This window comes from Procambarus clarkii, chromosome 19 (genome assembly GCF_040958095.1).
Source record: "Procambarus clarkii isolate CNS0578487 chromosome 19, FALCON_Pclarkii_2.0, whole genome shotgun sequence".
Classification (NCBI taxonomy): Eukaryota; Metazoa; Arthropoda; class Malacostraca; order Decapoda; family Cambaridae; genus Procambarus; species Procambarus clarkii.
Window position 1 is genome coordinate 8,151,345 of NC_091168.1, and position 19,119 is coordinate 8,170,463.

General features: G+C 43.1%; 1 protein-coding gene across 1 annotated transcript; it reads left to right on the top strand.

Annotated features, from left to right (window-relative positions):
• The first annotated feature begins 2,181 nt into the window (after positions 1-2,181).
• LOC138366287 (uncharacterized) lies at positions 2,182-5,419 on the top strand. Its single transcript, XM_069327313.1, has 5 exons — positions 2,182-2,289; positions 3,625-3,697; positions 4,485-4,605; positions 4,782-4,853; positions 5,121-5,419. The coding sequence occupies exons 1-5, from the start codon at positions 2,207-2,209 to the stop codon at positions 5,417-5,419; spliced, it is 648 nt and encodes a 215-aa protein (XP_069183414.1). The 5' UTR covers positions 2,182-2,206.
• Positions 5,420-19,119: the final 13,700 nt, after the last annotated feature.

Genomic DNA, 19,119 nt, shown 5'->3' on the forward strand with positions numbered 1-19,119 from the left:
CGACGTCATACCTATGTACTTACATTGAAGGTTACATCCTTCGTGGGGGCAAGTGTACATGTATACAACGCTTGACTGCTGTAGAGGGTTCTCCGTCGGCTTCGGGCTCTTTTTGATAAGCAGTCAAGCAACCTCTACAGCAGTCAAGCGTTGAAAACATGTACACTTGCCCCCACGAAGGATGTAACCTTCAATGTAAGTACATAGGTATGACGACGACCAAGCTGACGAGGCGTTTGACATGCCATCTTCAATCTGGTGCCCCTAGGAATCACATGAGACAAGCCCATGACATTACTCTAACAAGAGAAATGTTGAACAAGAATACTTGCATAATAGACAAAACCCAAGATTCAAAAAGATTACAAATTCTTGAGGCAATTCACATAAGAATAGAGCGACCTACCATGAACACCCAAATCACGGAACTATTTACTCTACCCACCATGAGAGTAAGGACAAGACAAGAACATATCGATGCCCACACAGAAGACAATGTCCAACATAACAGGCCAATTACACTGGATTAATCTTTGTGTTTAGATAGGAGATGCCTCGTATGGGCCAATAAGCCTTCTGCAGCCTCTATGTTTCACCTCACATTTATCCCTTATGTATCCCCCCATGTTTTCACCTTCATTGTATTATCACCTGACCTAATGCGGGTATAAAATCAACTAGTATTGTAAGATCTGTTCACTTGAGAATGAACCATGGAGGTTCGAAACGTCGTGCAAATTAAACAAATAAGTGTAATACACTCTCTAGTAAATCACTTCTTTTCTTCACCTTAAAAGTACGAAAATGAGTTTTGGAGAACTCCTATTTCAATTAAGCCCTGATGCTAAGAAAATAGTTAGAGGGATAGAAGCCCTAAACCAGAAAATAATAAATACAGAATATGCGGTCATATTCAATGAAACATGTTTGAAAGAAAACCTGCTGCCAGTATACACCAATATATATATATATATATATATATATATATATATATATATATATATATATATATATATATATATATATATATATATATATATATGTATATATATATATATATATATATATATATATATATATATATATATATATATATATATATACATATATATATATATATATATATATATATATATGTATATATATATATATATATATATATATATATATATATATATATATATATATATATATATATATGTATATATATATATATATATATATATATATATATATATATATATATGTATATATATATATATATGTATATATATATATATATATATATATATATATATATATATATATATATACATATATATATATATATATATACATATATATATATATATATATATATATATATATATATATATATATATATAGGCCCATACAATATATATATATATATTGGCCCATACGAGAAATAGGAGTTCTCCAAAACTCAAATCACGGAACTATTTACTCTACCCACCATGAGAGTAAGGACAAGACAAGAACATATCGATGCCAACACAGAAGACAATGTCCAACATAACAGGCCAATTACACTGGATTAATCTTTGTGTTTAGATAGGAGATGCCTCGTATGGGCCAATAAGCCTTCTGCAGCCCCTATGTTTATCCCTTATGTATCCCCCCATGTTTTCACCTTCATTGTATTATCACCTGACCTAATGCGGGTATAAAATCAACTAATATATATATATATATATATATATATATATATATATATATATATATATATATATATATATATATATATATATGTATATATATATGTATATATATATGTATATATATATATATATATATATATATATATATATATATATATATATATATATATATATATATTACGCTTTGCGTAATAGTGGCTTTAGGCATTGTATGTACTAGCTCTTATCTTAAAGCCAACTAACTTTGTAAAATCTCTTTATGTATGTACCTTTGCCTAAATAAAAATTATTATTATTATTATTATTATATTATTATTATATATATATATATATATGTATATATATATATATATATATATATATATATATATATATATATATATGTATATATATATATATATATATATATATATATATATATATATATATATATATATATATATATATATATATATATATATATATATATATATACGGCACACGTTTTGATCCACAGGAGCTCCGTATTGCAGTCGCTCTCCATCTTGATGCCCCTATCCACACTGTTCATAGGTGCATTTGCGGCGAGGCAGATGCTGACGTATATGGCAACCCATCCTCCGAATAGACAGTACGTTTTAATACTAAGTGTAATAAGTACATTTTCGTACTTACGTATTTAGTACATATATGCACTTACCGGGCTGTTCCAGTTACCGGCTGGCCTCCCTAGAATATTCTCCCCGAAACGAAGAATACGTTTTCTTTAATGTAACGGGTGTGCTGTTTTCTTTTCTTAAATTTTGCGCATACTCAGTCAATTTTGCTTATACTTTTATACTCGGCCCAAATTTTGCCTTTATAATTTAAGGTATCATGAAAATTGGCCGCTTTTGAGGCAATTAAGCATAGCAGAAGCACAGTCACTGACATTCAAAGGAAAGAAGGAATGAGATAACTATTTATATTACGATTTAAATCCTTCTAATTTTTGCTCGTTCGTCAATGAGAACTGATGCCAACGCACTGGCCAATAACCTGAATAATACTGGCCACTAAATAATAGATTGATTGATTGGTGATTGATGAAGATTAAGCCACCCAAAAGGTAGCACAGCCATGAATAGTCCGTAAGTGGATGCCCTCTCTGAGCCATTACCAGTATCAGTAGATGATACTGGAGATCTGTGGAGGTGCGATCGCACCCTGCCTGACGGGAGATGTCTCCCGTGACTAAACAATAAACTGAACCTATCATAAAGAAGAACGACGACCATTGGCCGTCTAGTGCTCCAACAGAGTGTAACTGTAATTAACAATGCTCAAGTCCTGACTAGCAGTCAAATATTAATCCATCAGCCACGAAGCAGAGCGTCTCCCAACATCAACTCTAGTGCAGGGTCCTGTTGAAAAAAAAATTCCGATTTTACATAGGTTTACCGTGACAGACACTAACAATAGTAGCCTTGAAGAGGAAAGGAAATCGGCAGATTCTCGAAGGTTTGCCTGATATTTTCCAGCTATACAGTACTTTAAAAGAAAAGTTAACAGATCTTTGACCTTTATCCTTCTGTTTCACCAATATTTACCAACCATCGGCATGAATACTTATATGACACAAACTAGACATATTAGTATGAAAAAGAACTAACAATTCTCCAAATAGTAGGACGTGATTCAGTTTTCATGGATATATTCATTTTCGGGTGTTCGACTTCAGTTTGGAAATATGAAAAGGCACAGTTTGGTGCATTCAGATGATAAAGCTTTATGACATTAATTACAAATGGCATAAGAAAGAAGCAAATATTAGTTATATTTAGAACCTATAACAGAAAATAATTTAAGTAAAACAGTTGATATAAAAAGCTGTATTTAATTAAAAGTTGTTAGTTTCATCGCAATGAATGTAAACATGTGATCATTCGTTCAAAAACAATAACACACGTGATCCTACATTTTGCAGTCATCGGGAGAACAAATCCTTCATGCAAACTGCACCTACTATCAAGAAGAAGAAGATCCTAGATTTGGGCATGGTATGTAAAGTTTTCTCGGCATTTATGTAAATAATTCCTTCATATGTAATATTTTACTAATTGAAAAGAATGCAAATGTTTCATTGCTGTTTAGTTAAATAATTTTCAAAAACTTGTTGCAGTATTAAAGTTTTGCTTGTTATGTGTAGGAAGAATATATTTTACTGCATATTGGTATACACATTCTAATACGTTTTTAGTATGCAGCATGTTGTTTTTATCAATTATGTTTTTTATAATAAGCTTCCTAGAAGGTTGTAACAGATCCCATGAGCACCACACCAGAAACAAATACCTATTTGATATTCCAAGAGTACGACTTAGTTAAACTAGAAATGCTTTACAAATCAAGGGACCTCGAATGTGGCCTTCCCAATTATGTTAAAGACTGTACCTCTCCCAACCAGTTTAAGTTAAAAACTAAGTACTAGCTAATTAACTCAATGTAACCTACCTCACCCCCATAATGTCAACCCATCTCTTCTATTTAAAACAATGCTGTTTGTTGACCAAATTGTATTTTACTTTTTTTCTGCCATGTTTCACCCCCCCCCCCCCCTCCCTTTTTTTCCATTTTTTTCTTATTTTTTCTCAACACAATTTATACTTTAATCTCTTTTAGTATTAAGTTTTAGTCTTAGTGTTTTTCCTGCCCGAAACACTTTGCGTAATAGTGGCTTTAGGCATTGTATGTACTAGCTCTATCTATAAATCCATCTACTTTTGTATCTTACCTTGTATGTATGTACTTTACCTGAATAAATAATTGTATTTGTATTTGTAATAGGTAGATGATACAGAAAGCAGTACAATGTCTGTCACAAATCCTTTTACTGCGGCAGCATTAAGACCACAAGTCAGTAGAATAAATATGCCTGGAAGATCGACCCCAGCCAGCATACTAGCAGGTAAAAAACATTTAATCAGCTTTTGACAAAATTACAAATAAAGATGTGTTATGTTATGTCATTGTGTTAGGTTAGCCTAGCTATTATTTTCAATTTGTTTTTTAATTTGTATTAGTATGCAGTACTAGGCTATTGTAACAAATTGGAATGTACAACGTCCAATATTTTTTTGGCAGATTCGTTCTTGGCTCCTGAAAACTATCTTTACTTACCAGATGTACCAAGAATAACTCCGGACAATAATGATGGTATTGTTTATAAAATCATTTGATTATGGCCTTTATAATACATTAATATCAAAGTTTACAACCTTGTGTAATACAGTAAGTCTTTGTTTTAACAATAACAACAGAATTTTTTTTCTATGCTCAGCATAATTGGCTTGAAATCCATCATCCCATTATAATTTCTATCACTTTGATTATTGGTTTAGACAATTGCATCAAAACATTTAATGTAGCTTCTCTTACTACAGTTATAATGTATCCTATTGAGAATGTATATTTTTTTAACAGAAGGTCTCCAGACACTAGCAATTTTAGCTAAAGAGAACCTCCATCGTGAATATTTTAAAATAAACTCGGCTCTCCAGAAAAAATGTGAATATATGAAGCGAAGTTTAAATATTGAGGACCTAAATTATCTGAAGCCTTCAAACAAGAAAGGAAAAGGAGAAAATTACTGCAGGATTATTGAAATCAATCAAACACAATGTTCAAACTTATCAGAAGGTAATTTTTTATTTAGTTATTTATTCCATGACCCATGTTTGTGTGTTCCTATATCACAGTATAATGATAGGTTTAATTGCTAGTGTAGATTTCATTTTGCCTCAGACTTAAAATTATTTAGGTTTTTGGTGTTTTCTGTGGGGAGCCCCTACGGCTCCCTGGAGCTTATCGGGCTAATGTGTGTTATGTTAGACCGGGACATTAGCTAAGGAGTTCAGACCTACCAGGGACCAGCGCCAGAACCTGGCCCCTTCAGAGAGGTTTCAGGGAGCAATGGCCCTGGAAAACCCCATATGGTTGGGGGTTTTCCTTATCTGCCATCGACCGGGGTTAGGCACCCAGAAAGGTAGGCGTAACAAAACAAACCCCACATGGTAAGAAACTACAACAAAAACCGAACAGAGAGGTAGAAAACTCCCTACAATCCCAAGGAAACAAGCAAACAAGCAAACATCACACTTTACTGCCGCGCCGATCGTCCGCGCAGCCCTCCCCACCCCGGGAGGGGGAGGGGGGAGCCCCGGACCTACCGCGCCGGCTGCCAAGCTCCAGTTCGTTCGCTAATGTCAACCGGGATTGATGCTTCTCTGGCCTCAGTTTCCTAGGCGGTGTTTGCCTTGTGTGGCGTTCACTGCCGTGTGTTGTGGTGTGCGGTGGCCAGGAGTACTTCATCAGTGCCGGGGCTGCATGTGCTTAGTGGCTGACTTCCCTAAGCGCCCTGTGAGTACTGCCCTTGCGTTACAGGGTTATCTTCCCTGGGGCGTTCGGGAACCATTCCCGTAGAGGTTCTTGCTGCTCGGCATTTGCCTCGCCCTTGGGGCCAGCTGGGGCTTGGGGCCCTTGTTTGGCCCTGGGTAGGGATTGGTATTGTGCTGGTTAGGGCGTCAAGGTGTTGCGCAGCCTGCCACCTATGCGGCGGCCGGTTTCTGTTGCCTCTGGAGACGGTGTACTTTTGCGGGGTTTTTCTTTTGTTTTTCATTTTCTTGCCTGGTGGGGGTCTGCCTAAGGTGGTTATAGTTCCACTGGTAGTGTTTGGCGGCCCTCTGCTAGGCCCCCGTGCTTGTACACGTCTCAGGGGTTTTCAGTGCTATAATCTACCCTCTTGTTATGTTTGGGTTTCTTAACCGGTTAGCAACACCTTACCCGGGCTTCCCGTAGTTGTTACCCTACGGGCCCTGGAAACCCCTGTCTGGGCTCGGGGGACCATTGAATGTGTCTTCCGGGTTCCAACCCGTCTTGAACGGGATCGTTGGTTGCTGTTCCCTTGTCTCCGGGTGACAGTCGCCATTTTTACCTCCGTCATGCTGCCTGTTGGGTCACTGACACCTTGACCCGGAGTCTTGCGAGTGATTCTCTGCTTGTTCTCCAGTACTCTCCTGATGTTATTACTGTTCAGAGTACAGGCGGCATCCGTGTTGCAAGCTAGGTTAGGTTGCTGCAACATGCTAGGTTGGTTTCCCACTCGAATGCCCGTGGCCGCCCCGTTTGGTTAGGTGCTGCTCGCCCCTTTCTCTCCATGTTCCCGGCTCCGGACCGTCTGCGGGTTTCGGGGTCGGGGCTGGGTTCAGTTGCGGCAGAGACTCGGGCGGTTTTCGGGGGATGCCCCGTTCGGGTTGGGGACGGAGGTTTGAGCCTGTGCCTCCTGCCAAGGCTTCTGGGTCTTACCAGCGGCCCTTTCTTGTTGCCTTTCCCATGGGCTCTTGCTTTTCTTTAAGGGCGGAGGGCTTGGAGGACGGCTCTGCCCCGGGGCCTCTGTTGTTGGTTCCCGGGGCTGTGGGGGTTGCCTGCTAGCAGTTCTGGGGCGGTTTTGCCCCTTCAGGGGTTTTTCTGCTGTTGGGCGTCGTTTTTCGCCCTTCCAGTCTGCTAGCTTCCCACATTTGCTGGCGTGTTTTGTGTATTAAGCGTCAGTCACAGCCCCTGCTGGCGGCCATTTTCGTCTGCCGGTTTCCCGGCGTGGCCACCAGGGCGGCGTTGCGGTTTGTTTACATGCGTCTGGGTGTGCGAGCGAGCGTCTCTGGTGAGTTTTCAAAAAATTTGCAGGGTTTTTGTTCTCCTGTTGTCGTTTCTTTGTTTTTCTGGTGTTTTCTTGCCGTTGCCTGTTCCTCTGGGAACGTTTGGGTGTTGATTTTGGGTCTGAGCCTCTGGGTTTAGGCTCAGTGCCCCTGGCTGGTATGCTTGCTCCCACACCTTGCCCCTCGGTTTTCGGTCTATTGGGACCGTTTTCCCAGGGCGTTCTGCTGGGGTCTGTGCTTTGCCTTTTAGTGGTGTTCTCCGCCGGCAAATGTGGTGGTTTGGGCTCCCCCTGGTTCGATTCTGGGTTCCTTTGGGTTCCTTGGTTTCGTTCTGGAGGTTTCTTCCTCTTGGGCCCCCTTTTGTGGGTTCAGGGGACTTTGTTTCCTCGTGTGACCCGGTTCTGCCTTTTGGGGTTCCGGGGTCTTCCTGGCTTGCAGACTGAGCTTTTTGGGTCTTGGCACATGTTGTGGTTGTGCTGGGACTTTGTGGTTTTGCTGTCGAGGTGGGCCTTTTGATGCAGTTTTGTGCCTTCTTTGCCTGGCCGGCGTAGTGCTCTTTGCCACTAGTCGGCGGCTTGTGCTTTTACAATATATGTCCTCACCTAGTTGTGCTTGTGGGGGTTGAGCTCTGGCTCCTTGGTCCTGCCTCTCAACCGTCCGTCAACAGGTGTATCGGTTCCTGTGCCTCTTGGGCTCTGTCATGTCTACATGTGACATTGTATGGGGGTCAGCCTCGTTACTTGTGTGAGGAGTCGCCACATTACTTCTTAGTGCTTTCCCGTTCCCATTCTGACACTCAAAAAAAAAAAAAAAAAAAAAAAAAAAAAAAACTAATTCTATCTGTGGCTCTTTTGGGTACTCAGTTTCCACCTGTGTCCCCTAGTGCGTGTGCTCCTTGTGTTAGATAGCCTGTCCTTCTCAACCCTGTCGATTCCCTTGGGTATCTTGTATGTGGTGATCAGGTCTCCCCTCACTTCCTCTTCCAGCGAAGTGTGGTTTCATTCCCGTAGTCTCTCCTCATGACTTCGGTAGTGTACTTTTTCTTTCTGAAGGGGTTCTGTTCCCTTCTCTGTTGACTGGGCGCTGGGGGAGCAGCTTGCTCTGTTGCCTCTCGCTTGGTCCCGCTGTTGGTGGGCGCTTTGGGTTGTCTTCCGGCCTCTGCTGGCGTCGGAGGACGGCTTCTCCCCCTTGGGGGGGGTTCAGAGCTGGCGGGGTGGGCTTCTTCCCTGCTCTTCGTCATTTCCTCTTCGTGGGTGCGTGGGGCGTGGTCGATCCGCCCCATCCTTCTGGGCTTCCCGTCTGCTCTTTGCAGTCATGAGCTTTTCCCGTCTGCTCTTTGCAGTCATGAGCTTTTCCAGTCTGCAGTTCTTCTGGACTACTTCCGTCTGCGCAATGGATCCTCTGCCCTGCTCGGAGGACTGTTGTCTCCTGTTCGGATTCTGTTAGGGCCGGGTGCATGGATGGTGGACCTGGACCTCCAGGTCACTTCTTGGCACGTTCCTCTCCAGTTTTTCTGGGGCTAGCACGGTTGGTAATTACCTATGTGTACTTACCTAAGTGTAGTTACAGGATGAGAGCTACTCTCGTGGTGTCCCGTCTTCCCAGCACTCTTTGTCATATAATGCTTTGATTATAATTGTCATATTGTCATATAATGATTGTCATATGTCATAATATGTCTTCATATAATTGTCATACAATGCTTTGGTGGTGGGGCTTCAGGTTTGCTGTTTTTATTGCATTCCCTATTTTGTGAAGGGCACTTTGTATACTCTTTGCATCTTTACCGGATCTTAGTGCCCTGTCTGCGTCTGAGATTCGGTGTCTGGCCTACCTCGACGACTGGCTGGAGTGGGCTCCCAGTCAGTCCGCTTGTCTGCTCGCCAGGGGATGGTTCTTTCCAGATCGCTGGGTTTGATTTCCTGGTGATCTGGAGGTTTTACCTTCTGTTTCCGTCCCGGGTTCGGACCTGGGCCTTGTTTCAGGCTCTTGGGCCCCTCATTGTCTTCCCTCCAGAAGTGTTACTGTGGCTGTGGTCCCGCCTTTGGCTGTTCAGGAGGGGGTCCCGGGTTGCTCAGCGGTTGCTTGGGCGGTTGTGCGGGAGTTTGCACTTCGGCGTGCTTGTCTGCCCGCGGAGTCGGGTTTGGCTCCGGCGTCGGTTGGTTCCTACGGAGACTCCACTTCCGCCTCTTGCATTCCTTGGGTTCCTCTGGGGATCTGGTGTTGGTGCTGCGTCACCAGCTTCCTCTTTGGGGTTTTCGGGGTTCCGTGCCTTGGCGGCTCCCCGAGCCTTCGCTCGATGTGTTCACGGACGGGTCGTCTCTCGGCTGGGGCTTTGTGACCAGTGCTCACCAGGTCGGCCGAGGTTGATGGAGTCTGTCTGTCCGTCGGGCTCACAGCCCGGTTCAGGTGTTCATGGCTGTCTGGTTTGCGCTTCGGAGGGTTTGGGTCACTAGGTACTCTACCATTCAGCTCTGTTTGGACTGTTCTCTGGTGGTTCTTGCCGGGACCACAGGGGGTTTGGTTAACCGTGTGGTTTGTGTCCGGGGTGTGTCCTGCGTCCTGGTGGACAGCTGTCTCGGTTCATTCCTCTTCGTGGGTTGGCCAGTCGTCGCCGATTCGTTTTGTTGGCTCTGTTGGGCTTATGGACTCCTGGCCATGGACGTCTTCGGGTCGGCGTGGTCTAGGCGTCGCCCGTTTTGTGGCGCCCTTCCCACCTGCGAGGACTTCACGGTGGAGGCTTTCGGCGGGCCTGGTCGAGGTGAGGGGTACCTGTACCTCTTCTCCCGGTCCAGCTGTTGCTTCGGGTTCTGGCTCGGTTGCAGCCCATTCCCACGAGAACAGTCCTTATGGTTCCACGGTGGCCGGCCCGGCCTTCTTTTCAGACGCTGCTTGATAGGTGTCCGTACCCGGGGCGTTTTTCCTGAGGCTTCGCCTCTTTCAGCAGGCCGAATCGGTCCTGTCCGTGACTGGTTCGGCCTTCTCTTTGGCTCTTCGCGTCTGGTATTTTGACGCAGGTATCGCCATCTCTATGGTGTTCAGGTGGCTTTGTTGACGGTGTCCCACCTGCGAGCTTCGTCTTGGAGACTGTATGACGTTTATTACGTTTTCTCGCGTTTTGTTTCCCCTCCGGCCGGCTCATGAGTCGCCTGAGCCATCCTGGTCCTTGTTCAGGGTGCCTTCTTCTCTTCCCCTCAGTTTGTGGTAGCCCCTTCGGTTTCAGTTTCCTCCTCTTTGGTACTGGTGGTAGCTTTATTGGTGTGCAGCCTTTCTCTGTCCTGGTGACGGTCGTGACGGCTGCTTTCCGGGGGGGTTCTTGGGGTATTGGTACTTGTTTGGTTTGGCCGGGGGGTGCGTCCTGTGTTGTCCAGTTGTGCTTTTTGCTGTTGCCGGCGTACCGTGCCTGGGGATGCGCTGTGGTTGATCCGGTTCCTTCGTTCCCTGTTTTCAGGGCTCGGGTCTCCCGGGTCGTCCGCAGTGTTTTCCTTCTTCCTGCGGTCTGTCTTTGCGCCCGTGCTGTTCAGACGTTTGCAGCAATTGCTGTTGTGTTGGTGACGTCTCGGGCTCATTTCGGGCGCAGGGAATTGTGGGTCGCACAGGTTTTTGGCTGCCTATCCATATGTGCGTCTGTTCTTGGGCGTTCTTGTTGCCTTGGGTCACAGGTTTGCGACCGGTTGTCTTGGCTTTGCGTTGCAGAGTTTGTGGCGGCCGCCTCCCGGGTTAGCCCTTTCTTTTCCTTCTCTTTGGGTATGAAGCTCCAGGGAGCCGTAGGGGCTCCCCACAGAAAACCAGCGTTGAATGTAATGAAACGCCATTTTCTGGGTGAGCCCCGGAGGCTCCCTGGAAACCCTCCCTCCCACCGGTCGGCGGTTTTTTCGCGTTGGTTGAAGCTTATCTTCCGAACTGGAGCTTGGCAGCCGGCGCGGTAGGTCCGGGGCTCCCCCCTCCCCCTCCCGGGGTGGGGAGGGCTGCGCGGACGATCGGCGCGGCAGTAAAGTGTGATGTTTGCTTGTTTGCTTGTTTCCTTGGGATTGTAGGGAGTTTTCTACCTCTCTGTTCGGTTTTTGTTGTAGTTTCTTACCATGTGGGGTTTGTTTTGTTACGCCTACCTTTCTGGGTGCCTAACCCCGGTCGATGGCAGATAAGGAAAACCCCCAACCATATGGGGTTTTCCAGGGCCATTGCTCCCTGAAACCTCTCTGAAGGGGCCAGGTTCTGGCGCTGGTCCCTGGTAGGTCTGAACTCCTTAGCTAATGTCCCGGTCTAACATAACACACATTAGCCCGATAAGCTCCAGGGAGCCTCCGGGGCTCACCCAGAAAATGGCGTTTCATTACATTCAACGCTGGTTTTTTTATTCAAAATTTGTTTATAGATAATCCAAGGTTATAGTCAACTTCTCCTTTGAAAACAGATATTTACCTGAATGCCACAAACTCTAGTAGCCTAGAAGAGTACAGGAAGCCCGCGGCTTGTCGAAATTCCCCCCATTTGTCTTTATGATCTTTTTTTGGGTATATTTAGAAATTCAGCACAGTTTTGGCAGTTACAGCTCTGGTGGGTAGGCAGTTCCATGTGTTAATAACCCTCTGGGTCAAAAATAATTTCCTGTTGTCAGCCCTACATTTTGGTTTGTTGAACTTGAAACCGTTGCTCTTTGTTTGTATTACATCTGAACCAAACTAGCCAAACTTTTTTTGATAATGTCATTGACTGCTTCATATCTGGCAATCTTTCCCTGTGTCTTATGACAGATTAGGCCATGGCTGCCATATTGGTCTGCCCTTGCATAGCCGCAATGTGTCTTCCCATATTAACAGGGACTTGATGAAATTAACGTCTAAATGACCCCTCACTTGCTCTAGTGCTCTTGGGAGGTGGTGATCTTTGTGGTATTTAAATACTCCGAAATTACCATCTCTTTTAAGGGTCTGAGCAGGTGGTGGAGAGGGTTAAGGCGTACCTGTTATGCCAGTTGCTGGAAGGCTTCTGTGCTGGCTAGGGTTCGAGTCTCCTGGTGGGAAAGTGTTCTAAAGTTGTATACTTGACTCTCGTGTTTAGGAGAGTTGTGCCTTAAGCATAGACACTGTGTCTTCCCATATTAACAGGGACTTGATGAAATTAACGTCTAAATGACCCCTCACTTGCTCTAGTGCTCTTGGGAGGTGGTGATCTTTGTGGTATTTAAATACTCCGAAATTACCATCTCTTTTAAGGGTCTGAGCAGGTGGTGGAGAGGGTTAAGGCGTACCTGTTATGCCAGTTGCTGGAAGGCTTCTGTGCTGGCTAGGGTTCGAGTCTCCTGGTGGGAAAGTGTTCTAAAGTTGTATACTTGACTCTCGTGTTTAGGAAAGTTGTGCCTTAAGCATAGACACTGTGTCTTCCCATATTAACAGGGACTTGATGAAATTAACGTCTAAATGACCCCTCACTTGCTCTAGTGCTCTTGGGAGGTGGTGATCTTTGTGGTATTTAAATACTCCGAAATTACCATCTCTTTTAAGGGTCTGAGCAGGTGGTGGAGAGGGTTAAGGCGTACCTGTTATGCCAGTTGCTGGAAGGCTTCTGTGCTGGCTAGGGTTTGAGTCTCCTGGTGGGAAAGTGTTCTAAAGTTGTATACTTGACTCTCGTGTTTAGGAGAGTTGTGCCTTAAGCATAGACACTGTGTCTTCCCATATTAACAGGGACTTGATGAAATTAACGTCTAAATGACCCCTCACTTGCTCTAGTGCTCTTGGGAGGTGGTGATCTTTGTGGTATTTAAATACTCCGAAATTACCATCTCTTTTAAGGGTCTGAGCAGGTGGTGGAGAGGGTTAAGGCGTACCTGTTATGCCAGTTGCTGGAAGGCTTCTGTGCTGGCTAGGGTTCGAGTCTCCTGGTGGGAAAGTGTTCTAAAGTTGTATACTTGACTCTCGTGTTTAGGAGAGTTGTGCCATATATATATATATATATATATATATATATATATATATATATATATATATATATATATATATATATATATATATACATATATATATATATATATATATATATATATATATATATATATATATATATATATATATATATATATATATATATATAATTTTACTTTTGTCCAACAGAGTAGCCATATGTGTGGAGTGTCGACATTGAAAGCTGCCAAAAATAAACCTGTTTCATTTATTTTATTTATTTATTTTATTTATTTATTTATGCATATACAAGAATGTACATAAGGAATGTGAGGATACAAATATGGTAATTACAGTCTTGTAAAGCCACTAGCACGCGCAGCGTTTCGGGCAGGTCCTTAATCTAAGAAAATTTTAAGGAGGTAAATACTTGCAAAATTATAGACAAAAAATGATAACAGATTACATGAAATGAAAAAAAAGATGAGAGAAAATTGTAGGTACAGTATATTAAAGCACATAGGTAGCTAAGATTGAATGCAATGACAGCTTGAATGGTAGTTGACAAAAAAAATTGGTAGGCATAATACAGCAGAAACAATATAAGAGTGGTTGCAATGACAGCTTGAATAGTAGTTGACAAAAATTGGTAGTCACAATACAGCATATGGCTAGCACATAAAAGAAGACAGCAATGAACACAATGATAAGGTTGTTTGAAATTACATAAAAATTAGGAGATTGGGTAACACTAGGTACAGAGCAAATTTAAAGCTCAGTGTATCAGTGTAATCATCCGGAAGGAAGGTTAATAAACCCAACAGTTGGTTAATAAACCAACAATTAGTTGAGTACAGGCCACACGAAATGACCTGAAAAGCCCACAAATTGTGGAACCAGGTGCAAGCAAACAGGGCGAGCCCTTCCCCCCATCATCCTGTCAATGGGGCGAACCGCAAAAGGGCCAACGCACCTTGCGAGAACCTAAGCGGCGAATAGGGCAATCCCCGCGCCGACTAGAAACAGCAGGAACCATAGGCTATGCCTGCCCCGAATCTGCCATCAAAGGCCTACCACGACGAGAAGAACCCCGAGCCCTGGCACGATCTTTCCGGGAAGGCCCCCCACGAGCCCCCCTGGAGCAACAATAACTCAGACATAGGCTGACAACTAACCGAGGCCACCTACTGGTACTGCACCACAGCAGACTCAGCAAACAGCAACGGTCAAAAAAATAGAAGACAGCCGAAGAGCCAGGGCCCAAGCGGATTCTAAGGAAGAAGCCAGCACCACCTGTCGACACGCAAGGCGAGAAGCATAGAGCCGCAAAACCGAATCCCGCAGGAGTGACACAAAGAAGCCGACGCCTGCACCGGTCCCAGCAGCGGCCCCAAGCACCCCCACATCCAACTCAAGCCAGTCCGAGGACAGCTCAAGGAGGGAAAAGAACCGAAGGGCCGAAGCAGGCAGGCCACGAGTACGGAAATCCTCCGCCACCAAGGCAGCCGAAAGGGAAGGAACCTGCACGTTAAGCTGCAGGACACCAGCATCCTGCGGAAGGGCAGGGGCGAGCAAACAAGCATTGAGATGCTCGAAGACACTTCCCAGGAAAACCTGAAAAGGCCGACCGAGTCTCTCTCCAAGCACGCGGGACTGACAGAACATGAGCCAAGCCTCCAACAATAAAAAGAGGACAGTCTGCCAACCAGGACGACTCCGGAACTTCATAACAAACCCAGTACAAACCAGCAGAACTGTACACAAAGGAACTCGGATCCATCACAAAGGCATAATCCGGGTCGCGCAGGAGGTAGGCCACCAAGGCTTCCCTCACCTCAGAAGGTGAGACGCAGGAAGCCGGAAACCTCCAGCAGGACAAAACTGAAGAACCCGCGGGATCACGGAACAACACTGATTCCACTGAATCAACAAGGTGTTTATGGAGGGAGAAATCATCAGGAGGAATAGAATCCAGATGGTGGAGATCAAAGTATTTAGCCCATGTAGTGGGACCAAACAAGGCGTTGTAAGTACTATTACGGGAAGGGATCGTGCGAGTGTGGCCGTGGCGGGAACGGCGTTGAGAACCCCCGGAGTTCATGGGGGTAAAAGGCGCAGTATTCACAATTTATTTATTTATTTATATATATACAAGAAGGTACATTGGGTTTGTGAGAATACATTGGATAGTACAGTATTTACACTCTTGTAAAGCCACTAGTACGCCCAGCGTTTCGGGCAGGTCATTTAATCTAAGAGATAATTTTAAGTAGGTAATTTCTATCAGAATTGATAAATGATAAAGATACATTGCAAGAGAAAAATGAGATGAGAGAGCTTAGTAAGTATATTAAAGCACATTGTTATATTAAAGCTCTGATTGATTACATTGACATCTTGATTAGTAATTTAAACAAGATTAATAGACACCATACAGCAGATTGACAGCACATATAAGACAGCAATGATCACAATGGTAAAGATGTTCAGATTGGGTACATAAAGATTGGGAGACTGGGTAGCAATAGATACAGATAAACAAGATTAATAAACACCATACAGCAGATTGGCAGCACATATAAGAAGACAGCAATGATCACAATGGTAAAGATGTTCAAATTGGGAACATAAAGGTTGGGAGATTGGGTAGCAATAGATACAGTGCAATTTTAAGGCAAAAAGTGAAAAACTATGAAGATGGAATTAGGTACTTTTTAGTATTGATTTTAAATGATGTAAAAGTTGGACAGCTTTTCAATTCAATAGGGAGTGAGTTCCATAAATTGGGTCCCTTTGTTTGCATATTTGTTTACACAGATTAAGTTTAACTCTGGGGATATCAAAGAGATATTTATTTCTGGTGTGGTGATAATGGGTCCTATTACATCTATCCAGGAAGAGTTTCAGAGCAGGATTTGCATTTAAGAACAGGGTTTTGTAAATGTAGTTGACACAAGAGAATTTATGGAGTGAGATTATGTTTAGCATGTGTAGGGAGTTAAACAAGGGGACTGAGTGTTGTCTGAAAGCGGAATTATTCTGATAGCAGATTTTTGCTGGGTGATGATGGACTTGAGGTGGTTTGCAGTGGTTGAACCCTATGCACAGATAACATAGTTGAGATAGGAATAGATTAGTGCATAATATAGAGAGATGAGAGCAGAGTTAGGAACATAATATCTGGTTTTGGAGAGTATACCAACTGTTTTAGAGACTTTCTTTGTTATGTGTTGAATGTGGGTGCTGAAGTTGAGTCTCTTGTCTAGGAATAGGCCAAGAAACTTGCCATCATTTTCATTACTGATGTTAATGTTGTCTATCTGTAGCTGAATTGCATTTGATGATTTGCTTCCAAATAAGATGTAGTAAGTCTTTTCGGTGTTTAATGTAGGTTTGTTCGTTGACATCCATAAGTGGACTTTTTTTAATTCATTATTTAGTGTATGTGGGATGAGGTCTGAATAGATAAGGGTAGTATCGTCAGCAAACAATATAGGTTTGATAATATTAGAGACATTAGGCAGATCGTTTATATATATAAGAAATAGAAGAGGTCCTAAGATACTGCCCTGTGGCACTCCAACGGTGATTGGTAGAGTGGGAGAAGCTGTTGTATCATTGATGGTTACACATTGGTGTCTGTCACTAAGATAGGATCGGATGTAGTCAAGGGCTAGACCTCGGATTCCATAATGCTGGAGTTTAAGTAAGAGGTAGTTGTGATTAACAGTATCAAAGGTTTTTCTTAGGTCAATGAAGAGTCCAATCGGAAACTCATTTTTGTCAAGGGCTGAGTAGATTACGTCAAGGAGACTAATGATTGCATCGTTGGTGCTCTTTTGGGACCGGAAGCCAAACTGGCAGGGGCTGAGTATGTCCAATTTTACGAGGTAGGAATAGAGCTTTTTGTAAATAATTTTTTCAAATATTTTTGACAGAATGGGTAGATTTGATATTGGCCTATAATTGTTTATGTCCGCCGGATTGCCTCCTTTATGGACTGGCGTTACTCTTGCTTTTTTGAGGATATCAGGGAAGGTGTGACACTCTATAGATTTGTTGAACAGTAGGGCTATGGGTGGGGCAAGGGCATGGGAGGCTCTCTTGTACACAATGGACGGAATTTCACTGGTGTTCCTTGCCTTGGTTTTTAGAGAGTGTATGATGGACACAACATCTGCCGGGCTGATTGGTGAAAGGAGAAGAGAGTTTGGATAGCTGCCTAAGAGATATGTGTTAATATGTGTCTGAGTCTGTGGGATTTTACTGGCAAGATTAGCACCAACCGATGAAAAGAAACTATTAAATTCATTTGCCATTTCTAAATCAGTTGACGGTATATCCCCATCCTTGTAGAGTTTTATTTGGTTATGTGAGTGTTGTTTAGTTTCAAGGATACTAGAGATTGTTTTCCAAGTGCTTTTCATGTTGCCTTTTGCTTCATTGAATCTATTCACATAATATGCAAGTTTTGCCTTTCTTATGATACTGGTAAGCATTGATGAGTACCTTTTAGCTACTTCTTTTGAAACTAGGCCAATCCTAACTTTCTTTTCATATTCATGTTTCTTGTTGATTGAGTTGAGAATGCCACTTGTGAGCCATGGATTGTTTAATCTTTTATCAGTTACTTGCTTGGTAAGAAGGGGACAATGAAGGTTGTAGAGGCTTAGAGTTTTGGAGAGGAAGAGGTTAGCTAATGAATTTATATCCTGGGTATTATTGAATTCAGAATCCCAGTTAATATTGTGAAGTGCCTCTGTAAGATTGTCTAAAGCTGATTCACTGTGTAGCCTAAATGAAAGTTTCTTGCTTTTTGATGGTGTTATGTTCATGTTCGCTATGAGAAAGGTAGGATAGTGGTCAGTTGTTCTGTCGTAGATTATATCAAATATAAGGGGAGCTGTTATGTTTGTCCATATGTGGTCCAAGGTAGTGGCTGATGTTTGAGTGACTCGGGTAGGTTTGGTGATAGTGGGGATTAGCATACAGGAGTTCATGCTGTTAAGGAAATAGTCAACTTGAGAGCAATTTTGTTGACCCAGGTCAATATTAAAGTCTCTCCCAGAATGATGAGGTTTTTGTTGAGATTGTTGTTTATAATAAGATTCCTTAGGATGTCTGAGAAAGAAGCTATGTTAGTATTGGGAAATCTATAGATGGCTCCAATAGTCAAAGAAGATTTAAGGGATTTAATTGTAAACTGAGCAAAAGTATATTCACAGTAGTCATCTCTGTCACTAATAACACTGTTGCAGATAAATGTATCTCGGTAATATATAGCTGTGCCACCACCTTTTTTATTAGGCCTACAGTTATGAATGGCTTTATGTTATGATCCCAGGTAGCCGAAAAACGAGTCTCCCCTTTGAGAATTATTCCATCAAGCCTGACCTAACCAGAAGGTCTAAGAAATATAGAGGTGATAACACATATGTAAAATAGTTGGTTGGATATGATGAACAATTTAAGATTATGGGCAGTGAAGAAGAAAACAGATAAATGATTGGCTAGGAGATGTGGACATTTTGCTGGTGGCGTGAGGCTCGTTTCTGGAGGGCTTTGACCTCACTTGAGGCCAGACATTGCAGGGGGAAAGCCGCACTCCGTTTGAGCTCCCGTCAGAAGGGAACCCCTAGTGATATATCTCGAAGAGAAGAGAAGTGTGCAGACGTACCAGCTGTGGAATCGAGCTGGGGATGTGTGGTCTCAAGTCCTGGTCGACGAGGAGAGCATTAAACCGCCAAGAGGCATTATCGTGGGCCGTGGCAGCGCCCTGACCAAGCTTCGTCAGAGGGAAGAGCGCCCTCGACTAGACAATCTGTGGTAAACACGATTTAAGCCAGTTCATAGTGATTGCTTGTAGTTGGT

Coding starts and splice junctions, on each gene's coding strand:
- LOC138366287 (XM_069327313.1), top strand. CDS start 2,207: ATGCCCCTATCCACACTGTTCATAGGTGCATTTGCGGCGAGGCAGATG. Junction 2,290..3,624: donor ACCCATCCTCCGAATAGACA/GTACGTTTTAAT, acceptor TACATTTTGCAG/TCATCGGGAGAACAAATCCT. Junction 4,606..4,781: donor CCCAGCCAGCATACTAGCAG/GTAAAAAACATT, acceptor TTTTTTTGGCAG/ATTCGTTCTTGGCTCCTGAA.